This window comes from Sus scrofa, chromosome 12 (assembly GCF_000003025.6).
Source record: "Sus scrofa isolate TJ Tabasco breed Duroc chromosome 12, Sscrofa11.1, whole genome shotgun sequence".
In the NCBI taxonomy this organism is placed as follows: Eukaryota; Metazoa; Chordata; class Mammalia; order Artiodactyla; family Suidae; genus Sus; species Sus scrofa.
Window position 1 is genome coordinate 19256292 of NC_010454.4, and position 13853 is coordinate 19270144.

General features: G+C 53.7%; 1 protein-coding gene across 6 annotated transcripts in view; it reads left to right on the forward strand.

Moving 5' to 3' along the window:
- The window catches only part of MPP2 (membrane palmitoylated protein 2), a 28457-nt gene extending 16735 nt beyond the window's left edge, over positions 1-11722 (forward strand). For 5 of the 6 annotated variants that reach the window (XM_021066901.1, XM_021066902.1, XM_021066904.1 and 2 more), the window contains 10 exons: positions 4052-4204; positions 4317-4466; positions 4818-5045; positions 5737-5868; positions 5979-6084; positions 6165-6233; positions 6451-6612; positions 7279-7481; positions 7811-7939; positions 9218-10517. In XM_021066901.1, coding sequence (XP_020922560.1) covers positions 4052-4204; positions 4317-4466; positions 4818-5045; positions 5737-5868; positions 5979-6084; positions 6165-6233; positions 6451-6612; positions 7279-7481; positions 7811-7939; positions 9218-9394 — 1509 coding nt within the window. In that variant the 3' untranslated portion in view covers positions 9395-10517. Of the gene's footprint in view, positions 1-4051; positions 4205-4316; positions 4467-4817; positions 5046-5736; positions 5869-5978; positions 6085-6164; positions 6234-6450; positions 6613-7278; positions 7482-7810; positions 7940-9217 lie in introns of all 6 variants that reach the window. The other variant, XM_005668764.3, reaches the window with a different exon arrangement.

Sequence of the window (13853 nt, forward strand, 5' to 3'; positions counted from 1 at the left end):
TATATTTTTGCATTGACATAAAAAGCATAAGCAGAGGCAAAAGACAAATGACAAACTGGGGGAAAATATTTGCAAGAGGTATCACAGATAAAGGGCTTATCTTCCTAACATACAGAATGTTTAAAAAAGTGAGAAAAAGAAAATAACAAGATCTGATAGAAAAATTGGCAGAAGACATGAACAGACAGTTCACAGAAAAAGATATACAGATGGCTTTTAAACATATGAAGAGATGCTCAGCTTCATTCCTAGAAACAAAATGCAAATTACGCCCAATTGAGAGATCATTTCTCATCCATGTGATTGGTAGACTTTCAAAGGTTTGATCATATACTGTGGTGGCAAGGCTTCAGGCAAGTTTCTCATCCAGGGCTGGTGGGAGGGCAAAATGGCACAAGCCCCATGGAGGGGAGTTGGTCAGAACCTAATAAAACCACATATGTATCTACCACTTGATCCAGCAGGACTTCTAGCAAGTTATGAGAAAGATCTCCACAGATAGAGAACAGCTGTGCCAAGGTAATTCACTGCAGCTTTATTTGCAATAGTAAGATATTAGAAACAACCTAGGGAGTTCCCGTCGTGGGGCAGTGGTTAACGAATCCGACTAGGAACCATGAGGTTGTGGGTTCGGTCCCTGGCCTTGCTCAGTGGGTTAACGATCCGTCGTTGCCATGAGCTGTGGTGTAGGTTGCAGACGTGGCTTGGATCCCGCGTTGCTGTGGCTCTGGCGTAGGCTGGCAGCTACAGCTCTGGTTAGACCCCTAGCCTGGGAACCTCCACATGCCGAGGGAGCAGCCCAAGAAATAGCAAAAAAAAAAAAAAAAAAAAAGAAGAAGAAACAACCTAAATACCAATGGAGACTGGTTGAATAAATTGTGATACTCCAGTCACACAATCACTCAAATGCAGTGATTAAAAATAACAATAATAGGAGTTCCCTGGTGGCTCAGTGGGTTAAGCACCTGACATTGTCACTGCTGTGGCTTGGGTCACTTCTGTAGTGCAGGTTCAGTCCTTGGTTGGGATCTTCTGCATGCTGTGGGCAATGCCAAAAGTAAAAAAAATTAAAAAAATAAAGGAAGATCTCCACAGAGCAGCATAGAGTGATTTCCAGGGAGTGTATATATATGTGTGTGTGTGTATAGTCTTTTCAGGGCCACACCCGTGGCATATGGAAGTTCCCAGGCTAGGGGTCAAATTAGCGCTATAGCTGCTGGCCTATACCACAGCTCATGGCAATGCTGGATCCTTGACCCACTGAGCCAGGCCAGGGATCGAGCCTGCATCCTCATGGATACTAGTCAGGTTTGTTTCTGCTGCACCATGACAGGAACTCCTGAGTTTACTTTTTATATAGATTTAAAATTTGAATGAAATAGAGTGGCCATTAGTCACGAGTGGGCATTTATTTAAATATTTTATTAAAATTTAAGTTAAAAAATTTAAGCTAAGATACTGTTATAAAATTAAACATTCAGTTCCTCAATCATAGTACACATTTCTCAGTATACACACTAGACAGCCCAGACATACAACATGTCCATGCTTGCCGTAAGTTCTTTTGGACTATTCTAAGGACAAAAAGAATGCAGATAAATCTTACTGATTTTTACTTTGTAAGGTTGTGATGGTAGCGCAAATTTAGCAATGTGGAAACTTTTTTGAATATTGAAGGACAGAACAGATAAGTAAATATATTAATGTTCTCGGGGAAAAGTTCTCACTGGAGAGAAGGGAGATCCAAATATGGAAAGGGAAAAGATAAGGAAAGTCTTGCAGAGTTTGATTTTAATCAGAACTCTCAGTGTCGACTAATATCACCGGTGGAAATGACACCCCCGAATCGATGAGCACTGAGTGCCCAGATCTTGGTTTCTAAGTACCATTCTCCACCGAAAGGGATCAGGGTTCCTTGGAGAAACTGCTGACTCCAGACCTGGGTAGGGAAAGGACAAGGTGAGCTCAGAGTAGAGGACAGAGGGTACGCAAGGACTGATGGGAACGTGTCAAAGGGCATGCTTGGGGCTCCCCTGGGAAAAACTTGGGCTAAATTGAGATAATGAAGATAGTGATAGTGATGCCTTAGAACACCCGTGTGAAAAAAATCCACAGTGACACAGAGAGGGAGGGGGAGAGAGAAGAGGAATGGGACAGAAAAAGGAAGAGCTCTTTCTGATGGTGGAATGCCAGCTAATACACGTCCAAGGAATAATGGGGTTATATAATGGCTATTTTGCAACCCCCAATATTACAATAATTGATTCAGGCAAAGGCCATCAGTGGATACTAAATCCATCAGTGAATGATGGTTGGGGAACAAAACAGTCACTTGGTCTCAGTGTGGGGAAAACCACAAGATTGCTTATATAGAACTCACGCCACAGTGATGGACCTGAGCTCAACGTGAGGACACAATCAGATAAATCCAGGCTGTGGGGCATCCTACAGACCACTGGCTCGGACGCTTTGATAAAAAGTCCTGAAAGGCTAAAAGTTACTGGGGTATGTTTCGGAATAAAGGAGGATAAAAAGATGTGGCGACTAACTATAACACGTGATCTCGATGAGATTGTGGGTCCAAAAAAATTACGTTATTAAGAATATTTTGGGGGGGTTCCTGTCGTGGTTCAGCGGTTAACGAATCCGACTAGGAACCATGAGGTTGCAGGTTCAATCCCTGGCTTTGCTCAGTGGGTTAAGGATCTGGCGTTGCCATGAGCTGTGGTGTAGGTTGCAGATGCGGCTCGGATCCTTTGTTGCTGTGGCTCTGGCGTAGGCCAGCGGCTACATCTCCGATTGGACCCCTAGCCTGGGAACCTCCATATATCGTGGGAGCGGCCCTAGAAAAGGCAAAAAGACAAAAAAAAAAAAGAATATTTGGGGGACACTAGTGAACATGAACACGGCGTGTGTGTTAGATGATGCTCAAGGTGTCAGTGTTGTACATCCCTCAAGTGGGACCCCTTTCTTCCCAACCCACTTAACAACTGTCCCCACTAGGTGGGTCTCTGGCGAGGGCTTCCCTTTCCCTTTTCAGAGCACCTTGTCATGGAGCCCAGAGCTGGGAGAGCAACAAGTAGGTGCAGGGCCCTCCTCTGGCACCGTGTACTGACTTCTTGTCCCCCTCCTCACTGGGCTCAAGGCCTGGAGACCCAAGGTTGAATCCCTGTGACCTTGGACAAGCTACTCCACTTCCCTGGCTTCCTCATCTTGGGTTATAAGGTGTCCAAGACCCCACACAACGATGATGTTGGTTGGAAGAAGCTGTCCTTGAACTCAGATGCTTATAGGGTCCGGGGGGTGCTGGGGACAGTTCCGTGGCGAATGGAAGTTCCCGGGCCAGGGATTGAATCTGAACAATGCCATATCCTTTAACCCACTGTGCCAGACCAGGGATTGAACCCGCACCTCTGTAGCAACCTGAGCTGCTGCAGTTAGATGCTTAATCCACTGTGCCACAGCGGGAATGCCCAGTTTGATCTTTTTTTGAGGGGTCTTTTTTTTTTTAGGGTCATACCCGCAGCATATGGAGGCTCCCAGGCTAGGGGTTGAATTGGAGCTGTTGCTGCCGGTCTGCACCAGAGCCACAGCAATGCCAGATCCGAGCCACATCTGTGGCCTACCCTGCAGCTCACAGCAACGCTGGATCCTTAAGCCGCTGAGCGAGGCCAGGGATCAAACCCACGACCTCATGGTTCCTAGTTGGATTCGTTTCCACTGCGCCAAGACAGGAACTCCGAGTTTGATCATTCTAATGGCCCTCTATGGCAAGAGTTGGAAGTGAACTTTGATTCTTTGGATTCCTTCTTCCCTAAGCTGGGCCCCAATCACATCTGGGGGGAGAAAGAAGAAAACAAGCTGCATGTATATGCATGTGTGTGAGTGCGAGTGAGGCTCTGAGGCTGGTACCAGGAGCAGCGCTGTGAGTGGGGCCTAAAGTCAGGATATGGGAGTGGGAAGATGCCTGGGACCTGGAGGGGGGGCACAGTTTGGTACCCCAGGGCTCTTGGGGAAGCATCAGGCTGCACCTGTTCGGTGCCACCTGCAGGCCCACGAGAGGCTAGAGGAGACGAAGCTGGAAGCCGTGCGGGACAACAACCTGGAGCTGGTGCAGGAGATCCTGCGGGACCTGGCGCAGCTGGCTGAGCAGAGCAGCACCGCAGCTGAGCTGGCACGCATCCTCCAGGAGCCCCACTTCCAGGTGTGGTTCTCCCCCGGAAAGGGATGGGGGGCTTGGCAGAAAGTTAGGGCTGGGATGGGCAGGGACCTCAGGGCACTGCCCCATGGTTCCCCTCTTCCCTCCACCTCCCTAGTCCCTCCTGGAGACACACGACTCTGTGGCCTCAAAGACCTACGAGACGCCACCCCCCAGCCCTGGCCTGGACCCCACGTTCAGCAACCAGCCTGTGCCTCCTGATGCTGTGCGCATGGTGGGCATCCGCAAGACGGCTGGAGAGCATCTGGTGAGGGTGCTGGGCTGTGCCAGAGGGGGAGTCGAGAGGGAGCTCTGAGCGTAACCGGCGGGGATCAAGTCCCATCAGGCAAGGACTGAAGATAAAGAGACGAAGGCAGGGATCAGCTTTGCCCAGGCTGGGGGGCAGGCACACCCAGGAGACAGCAGACCCTCTGACTCTCTCCCGTCTGCCCACTTCCCCTCCCTTAGTGCCCCTGTAAGGGAAGAATTTGGGCAGGGGATGGCAGAGAAGGTCCCTGGGGGGGTGGCTGTAGGAACTGGAGGGGCTCTTAAGAGACCCATTGGAAAATTCTGACTTGGAGCGGCTGGGGCCTCATCCCACCTGCCCTCTGTTCCCCAGGGCGTGACATTCCGTGTGGAGGGTGGTGAGTTGGTGATTGCACGCATTCTGCACGGGGGCATGGTGGCTCAGCAAGGCCTCCTGCACGTGGGCGACATCATCAAGGAGGTGAACGGGCAGCCAGTGGGCAGCGACCCCCGTGCCCTGCAGGAGCTCCTGCGCAGCGCCAGCGGCAGTGTCATCCTCAAGATCCTGCCCAGCTACCAGGAGCCCCATCTGCCCCGCCAGGTGGGCCCCCTCCCCCTAAACCCCTCACCTAGCACGAGGCCCAAGGGGCGGCCGAACCTCCCAGCAGCCAAGGTCACAGGCCTGGGGGTGGGAGCCCCTCCTCTGCAACCAGTGTGCGCAAAGCAAGATGGGGGCGGGACCTGGCAGAGCCTCAGGCCTCTCTGCGTGGTGAACACGCTCGCCCATTTGCCCTAGTGTTGCGCACGGTGCGCTTGTGCAAAGGACATGCGTGATTCTAAAGCCTGGGGTACCCGAGTGTACGAGTGCATGCCTGCATCGTGTGCAGCCCTTCATGTGCCTGGTGTACATGTGGGCTCCCCAAATCCGGTTGTCACGGTCCCGTACAGCTGCCTCCTGGTCGGTGGATGGGGGAGGTCTGGCTGCTCTGCCCACTCCTCCTATTGACTCTCTAGCCTTTTGCCCGTGCCCTCTCCTCCGGAGCATATCCCATCCAGGCCTGAGCAGATCCGCCATCCTTCTGAGTCCTTTTGTTCTGATGCAAAGGGCATCATGCCTTCAGATAAGCAGTGCCAGGGTCTCTTTCATCTTTGTGAGGGGAGGGGCCAGAGAGTAAGCTGTGTGACACTTCCACCCCCTGCCTTGGGGGTGGGGGTGGCATCAGGAGAGGGCAGCGTGCCCTCTAGCCTTCCCCTGCTTCTCCCTTTGATCTTTCACTGAATCCCCCGCCCAGGTATTTGTGAAATGCCACTTTGACTATGACCCAGCCCGGGACAGCCTCATCCCCTGCAAGGAAGCCGGCCTGCGCTTCAGTGCTGGGGACTTGCTTCAGATTGTAAACCAGGATGACGCCAACTGGTGGCAGGTGAGCCCCGGATGCCCATGCAGTCTCTGCCGTGATGGCGTGTGGGGGAGGCGAGGGCTCAGGGAGGCGTTCCCTCACACAGGCAGACCTTGGTCCCACCTGCATTTCAGGCGTGCCACGTGGAAGGGGGCAGCGCGGGGCTCATCCCCAGCCAGCTGCTGGAGGAGAAGCGGAAAGCCTTTGTCAAGCGGGACCTGGAGCTGACACCCAACTCAGGTACGGTCCTCCCCCCAGAACCCTAATCTGGGATCTGGCCAGCCCTGCCTGGTCTCACTCACCCACCTCCTTATGGCCAGGGACCCTTTGCGGCAGCCTTTCAGGAAAGAAAAAGAAGCGAATGATGTATTTGACCACCAAGAATGCAGGTGGGTGTTGGGCCCCCTGCCTCGGTCCTCCTCTAATGTCCCCTCCCTCCCCAGCCAATGACTTGTGCGGCTCCTGGTTCTGATGCTGCCAATCCCGTCCCTGAGCCCCGCCCAGTTGCTCTCCGCTGCCCTTGGCCCCAGCCCTCTTATCCTTGGCCTCCCTGAGAACCCAGCCCCACCCCCTCCCCAATGCATAATGCCATCTCCCTGTGTGCAGAGTTTGACCGCCACGAGTTGCTCATTTACGAGGAGGTGGCCCGCATGCCCCCCTTCCGCCGGAAAACCCTGGTGCTGATTGGGGCTCAGGGTGTGGGCCGGCGCAGCCTGAAAAACAAACTCATCATGTGGGATCCGGATCGCTACGGCACCACAGTGCCCTGTGAGTGGGAGCAGGGCCCTGCTGGGTGGGGGGCAGAGAGCATAGGCTGCCTTGGGGGCCAGGGCTGAGTCTACTGAAGGCCGCATTGGCGGAGGCCCCCCGGTCAAAGGGTTCCAGGGTTAAGGTACTGTGGGTGTGAGGCGTGGAGTGTGCGCCCTCTCTGGGTGGGTGTGGGAACTGCAGGATGGGAAGAGCTGGGAACGCCGTCCCTGTGAGCCTTTGGCCAGGTGGGTTAAACCAGCCTTGCCTTGCCTTCTCTCACTTTTCGCTTGTTAAAAGCCCAGCGGGGGAAATAGGGCTCTGAGCTGTGTGTGGCCTTGTGGAAGACAGGCTTACAGGACCAATTGAGATGTGAAAGCTCCTGGTCCCTAGAGGCAAGATCCTGAGTGCTGATCTCAGGTCAGCTTGCCTTGCTGTGTGGCTTTGGGCTGCTCACTGCCCTCTCTGGGCTTCAGCCCTTTATCTATGAGCGCGGGGTTGAAGCAGTGATCTCTGAAGGTCCTCTCCCTGTGGACGTCTCAAGTCTGTGGGTGCCTGTGGCGATGGTGGGGGCAGGCAGGCTGTGTGGGGAAGCAGCAGGGCCACGTGGCACATGGAGAGCATGCGCAAGTGTGTCTGAGGGGGGTGTGGCCTGCTTGTGCCCATTCGGCACCTCCTACCCCCTAGACACATCCCGGAGGCCCAAGGACTCAGAACGGGAAGGTCAGGGTTACAGCTTCGTGTCCCGCGCGGAAATGGAGGCCGACATCCGCGCTGGGCGGTACCTGGAACATGGCGAATACGAGGGCAACCTGTATGGCACACGTATCGACTCCATCCGGGGCGTGGTCGCTGCTGGCCGGGTGTGTGTGCTGGATGTCAACCCCCAGGTACTGCCTGGCCCACTCCTTCCCAGCCTCCTCAGTGGGGGGGTCTCATTCTGCTTGCCCCCCAGCATTTTTCCGTATATTTCCAAGCACTCCCCTATAAGCCCTCAGCTACTGCTAGGGACCCAGGCCACCTCGAACTTCTTTCTCCAGCCTCCTGGAACCCCCACTCTTCCGTCTCCAGCCCTCTGCCAGCTCTTCTACCATTCGTTCCCGGGGCTCATGTCCCAGAACCCCAGGCCCCTCATTCTCCTCTGTTCCCAGGTACCTGTCCTCACCGCTATCACCCCAGAGGTACCTGGGAATACACTCCCGACCCTCCTCTTCTGCAGGCAGTGAAGGTGCTGAGAACAGCTGAGTTTGTCCCTTACGTGGTGTTCATCGAGGCCCCCGACTTTGAGACCCTGCGGGCCATGAACCGGGCTGCACTGGAGAGCGGGGTGTCCACCAAGCAGCTCACGGTGAGGGCCTCTGAAGTGTGGCGGGAGGGCTGCCTGCGGTCAGGGAAGGGGCCTCCACCAAACTCTTGGCAACCGCGTGCTCCTCACTGCAGCTCTGCCAGCAGGACTAATGATTCCTACTGACAACACAGAAAACCGAGGTACAGAGGCCACACAGCTGGCCGGAGAACAGGGTCTGCCTGCCTACAAAGCCAGTGCTCCCTTCAGTCTGATTAGGCCCTCTTACCTGGGTGGCCTGGGGGGCACTTCCCATGGCTGGTCCTAGGGCCACCCCCAAGTGCCCAAGGTAACCCCCCACCCCAGATCCAGCCCAAGCTGGAAGGGCAGGGATGGGAAGGGAACTTGAAATGCTGACTTAAATAAGCTGACGTGGGCGCTCTAGGACTGGCCCAGCTGTGTCCCAGCAGCTCCGGAAGGCCTTGTTTGTGGTCAGGGGGAAGAGGGAGGGGTGTTGCCTCCTGCAGAAGCCCGGCTGGGACGCCTGTCCTGGGCCTGAGCAGTATTCTGACTGGGCTCTGAGAGCCGCAGTACCAGGTACGGCCAGCAGAGGGACCCCTGAGTTCAGAGCTCTGAAAACCCTCTACCTCTGGCGGTTCTACAGGTCCCTGGGGGCGAGGCGGGTGGTCCGGGAGTCCGGCAACACCAGACTTTTGAAGCCTCTCCTCCCTGCACTGGCTCCTCCTTGATTCTAACTTGTCCGTCCAGGCAGCCTTCCGGTCTCTGGCTTCCTCCCTCTCTTCAGGCTTTTCTCCAGTTGTAAACAGCCCACCTCTGCGCAAAGATTTCCCGCTGGCCCTCTGGGCTCCCTTGGGTCAGCATTCTGTCCCCACAGAGCGGGCAGAGCAGGGCGCCTGGCAGAAGCTCCTGTGCCCACAGCTAGCTGTGTCCCTGACTCTACACTTCCTCCCTCAGACCTCTCTCTCCACACCTGTGACGTTGGCAGCCAATTCCTACCTCACCAGGACCTTGGGGAGACGCCTCTCCCTCCCCAGCACCTCCTCCTTCTCTTCCTCAGCTCAGGCTGGCCCCTTCCCGTCCCCACTTTCCAAAGGTTATTTCCTTCCTTCCTCTCACCCGTCTGTCTGTCCACAGTTACAGGAGAGCTGCCTTGGGACCCGCAGGGAGGGGCCTCCTTAGCCAGGGCTTGGTACTTTGTGCCTGCCCTGGTTGGTACTTTGGGCTTTGGGGAAGGGGCTGGATGGGGCAGGCTGTGGGTCTCCCTGACGTTGGGGGTGCCTGGGGGACACTAACGGGCACGACGTCCCCTTGCACCGGCAGGAGGCAGACCTGAGACGGACAGTGGAGGAGAGCAGCCGCATCCAGAGGGGCTATGGGCACTATTTTGACCTCAGCCTGGTCAACAGCAACCTGGAGAGGACCTTCCGAGAGCTCCAGGCCGCCATGGAGAAGCTGCGCACGGAGCCCCAGTGGGTGCCCGTCAGCTGGGTGTACTGAGCTTGTTCACTGGACCTCCGCCCTGTGGCTTGTGACCCGGCACCTGGAATCCATCCCCTTCCCAAGTGTGACCCTCAGCCATGATCCTTAGCTCCCACCCCGGCGCTCTGGCTCTCCCTGGGTAAAGGCCTTAAGTCTGGCTTCAGCGCAGAGGCGTGCACTGCCAGGGAGATGGGTGTTCGTGGGGTACCTCTGTGCCCAGGTGCTGCCCACTCCCGACGTCCATTGGCCACCAGAGGTCCCTTCTGAGGGCCAGTCTGTGCCCAGGAGTGTGTCAGTGTCACCTCCATAAGGCTCAGTCCAGAGAAGAGAAAAGCTGCTTTGGGACCATGTGATCAGTAGGCGCGCTGCCCGCTGCCTGCTCCAGTCACTTTTTCTCTCTGGACTGGCCACGCCCACCCCACTCCTAGGCTCCTCCTTCTTCTCCCTGCAGCCGAGGAGCAGACCTTAGGCTGCTCCCCTGTGGTCAGGGGAGTACACGGCCCCCCTGGCAGCCAAGCAAGCCCGGGCGGCGGTGCCCGCCTGGTGCCGTCCCGAAGGCTGGAGGAGCCGAAGCACCAGCTGGTTGCCACAGCCGGGGAGCAGCGCAGCTCTCGGCCCCCTGGGACCGGGGCTGGGTGTTGGTCGTCCCCCATCCCCAGCTTTTCACTGCCGAAGTCTCTCTCAGACTTCCCTCGCGTGCACTGACAGGCCCGCTCTGCTCCCCCTCAGGCAGACGGGAACTGCGGGCCCGGGCAGCAGAGGGGGGCGGGGGGTGCTTGTAGGCTGAGCCCTGTGACAGGAGCCTACTCCTTCTGATAGGAGAGCTCCTTGGGGACACATCTGTCCATGGTCGTTGTCCATTTTGGTCTCTCTGGCAGAGTCCGGGTGGCCCACTCGAAGGAGGGCCGCCTGGGAGCTGAGGAAAGGTGAGGACCCGGCCACGGGGTGAGGGCTTGGGGGACATTTGTGCTCCAGCAGGCTCCTTGCACAACTCCAGGGGGCGCCATCCCCACTGTAGTCTCTGCAGCACATGCTGTGATGCCTGGTCTGTGTTTCTGCCACTGGTGTGTGTGTCGGGCTTAGTGTTTGGAGAGGGGACGCTAAGGCTTGTTTTGCTTTCCAGGTCACTCTTTGGGGGCCCTTTTTGGGGCACCCCATCAGCCCCCAGTTCTTATAAGAACCTTACCCCAAATTCCAGAGACTTGGTGCCCCCTAGATGTGCCCCCTTCCAGCTTTCCTATTATCCCCTGACCCTAAATGCCACCCTCCAGTCCTTGGAGAGGGCAGTTGTGTAAAATACAAGAATCCCTTTTAAGAAAAGAATGCTGTCTTTGCTGTCCCCAGGCATCTCATCTGTCATCCTTCTCTGTGACCCCTCCTGGGGTGAACCTGTCCTTGTAGGGGACCCCCAACCCTCCACCCCAGCCTGTGTGCTCCCCAGTTCTTCTGAGTGTCTAACCAGTCTTTGCTGCAGTGTCAGCCCGAGCTGGCCCCTGAACCACTGTGTGCCCATTTCCTAGGGAAGGGGAGGGGGGAGAAACAGAATATTTATTACAAAGTTAGAAATATATTTATGATATTAGGGATCTCATTTGCACTTGCCTAAGATATGCAAATGAGATGCCACGGTCAAGGCCACGCCCATCTCATTTGCATAGCCCTGCATCCACCATGCAGTCATCTTTATGCTCTTTTCCCTTTTCGTCAATATTCTTTTAATTTCTCCTCAGTTCAGCTCTCCCTTGCTTCGCTCTCAGCCTCAGCCCGAGGGGACCGGGGGCCGGAGGGAAATGGGATGTTCGCCTGCTGGCCCAAGGCCACAGTGTCCTTTGTCCGCCCCCTCCTCACCCGGGAGACTTGGGAGCAGAGGCAGCCATGCTGTCCCTCTGGGTTAACCTCCAAAGCAGCCTGAGCCGAAGACCATCCTTTTTGATGAAGAGTGGGGACTGGGCACCTGGCTGGCAAGTTGGCACCTGGCCCTTGAGGATGAATCTCCAGACACTATTCTGGCACCTTCACCTGTGGTGATGCCCGAGGGGCAGGGTTGGGCCCTTCCTTTCCTGTCATGCCCCCTCTCTGAACAGCATCTGACCTGCCCTGCCTCAGCCCCACTCCAGGGACCAGGGCTGGGTTGGAACCGGCCTGTGCCCAGCGCATTAGCTCTTCCTCCTCCCTCGTCCCTCCTCCCCCTGTGGACGCCTGTGTGAGGGACCTGGATAAGGGGGATGCTGCCCCTCCGTCCACACCCAGGCCCAGCCCTGCTGCCCCCCACCCCCCGCATATGTCCACTTTAGCTTTCTCTCTGACTGGTTTTCTTTTCCTTTGATTAAATGTGAACGCAAAGTTTCTGGGTTCTGCTTGTCTTTTTTTTTTTTTGTAATTTTTTACAGTTTTATTGAGGTATAATTAATACAAAAACTGCACATATTTAACATCTACAATTTGATGAGTTTGGGCATATACAAATTCTGCTAGATGTACAAACTAAATGCTTCTTTTTTTTTTTTTTTTTTTTTTTTTCCCACTGTACAGCAAGGGGGTCAGGTCATCCTTAGATGTATACATTGCAGTTACAGTTTTTTCCCTCACCCTTTCTTCTGTTGCGACATGAGTATCTAGACATAGTTCTCAATGCTATTCAGCAGGATCTCCTTATAAATCTATTCTAGGTTGTGTCTGATAAGCCCAAGCTCCCGATCCCTCCCACTCCCTCCCCCTCCCATCAGGCAACCACAAGTCTCTTCTCCAAGTCCATGATTTTCTTTTCTGAGGAGATGTTCATTTGTGCTGGATATTAGATTCCAGTTATAAGTGATATCATATGGTATTTGTCTTTGTCTTTCTGGCTCATTTCACTCAGTATGAGATTCTCTAGTTCCATCCATGTTGCTGCAAATGGCATTATGTCATTCTTTTTTATGGCTGAGTAGTATTCCATTGTGTATATATACCACATCTTCCGAATCCAATCATCTGTCGATGGACATTTGGATTGTTTCCATGTCCTGGCTATTGTGAATAGGGCTGCAATGAACATGCGGGTGCATGTGTCTCTTTTAAGTAGAGCTTTGTCCGGATAGATGCCCAAGAGTGGGATTGCAGGGTCATATGGAAGTTCTATGTATAGATTTCTAAGGTATCTCCAAACTGTTCTCCATAGTGGCTGTACCAGTTTACATTCCCACCAGCAGTGCAGGAGGGTTCCCTTTTCTCCACAGCCCCTCCAGCACTTGTTATTTGTGGATTTATTAATGATGGCCATTCTGACTGGTGTGAGGTGGTATCTCATGGTAGTTTTGATTTGCATTTCTCTTATAATCAGCGATGTTGAGCATTTTTTCATGTGTTTGTTGGCCATCTGTATATCTTCCTTGGAGAAATGTCTATTCAGGTCTTTTGCCCATTTTTCCATTGATTGATTGGCTTTTTTGCTGTTGAGTTGTATAAGTTGCTTGTATATTCTAGAGATTAAGCCCTTGTCAGTTGCATCATTTGAAACTATTTTCTCCCATTCTGTAAGTTGTCTTTTTGTTTTCTTTTTGGTTTCCTTTGCTGTGCAAAAGCTTTTCAGTTTGATGAGGTCCCATGGGTTTATTTTTGCTCTAATTTCTATTGCTTTGGGAGACTGACCTGAGAAAATATTCATGATGTTGATGTCAGAGAGTGTTTTGCCTATGTTTTCTTCTAGGAGTTTGATGGTGTCCTGTCGTATATTTGTCTTTCAGCCATTTTGAGTTTATTTTTGTTCTGCTTGTCTTTTATTGGGGTCAGGTGGATGGCTTCAGGAAAGGCTGAGGGTGGGGAGCACAGTATAGATGATTCTAGAATGGAAGCTGGAGTGACATGTCTTGTGTTCTGTGACGTCTTCTGAAATTTCCCATCCCGCCATTCTGCACTCCCCACCCGAAAAGGATACCCTTCCTCCCTCCCTTTCTTTTTCTCTTTCTTTCTTTCTTTTTTCTAAATGCTTGTATCCAGGCATCTGTGAGCATCCACGGGGACCAGGGGACTCAGAGACTCCATGGCTAATCCACTCAGCTTCACCTGGAACTGGCTGTGTGGCCTTAGGTAGGTTCCTAAGAGTGGTCCTTGGATTAGCAGCATCATCAGCCTGGAAGCTTGTTAGAAATGCAGACTCAGAGTTCTGTTGTGGCACAGCCAAAACAAATCTGACTAGGAACCATGAGGTTGTAGATTCAATCCCTGGCCTTGCTCAGTGGGTTAAGGATCTGGCGTTGCCGTGAGCTGTGGTGTGTGTCACAAACATGGTTCGGATCTAGTGTTGCTGTGGTTCTGGCATAGGCTGGCAGCTGTAGCTCCGATTAGACCTCTAGCCTGGGAACCTCCATGTGCCCTGGATGTGGCCCTAAAATGACAAAAGACAAAAAAAAAAAAAAAAAGAGAGAAAGAAAAGAAATGCAGACTCTCAGATCGCATCCATCCAGAACTACTGTGTCAAATATGCAGTTTGGCAAGA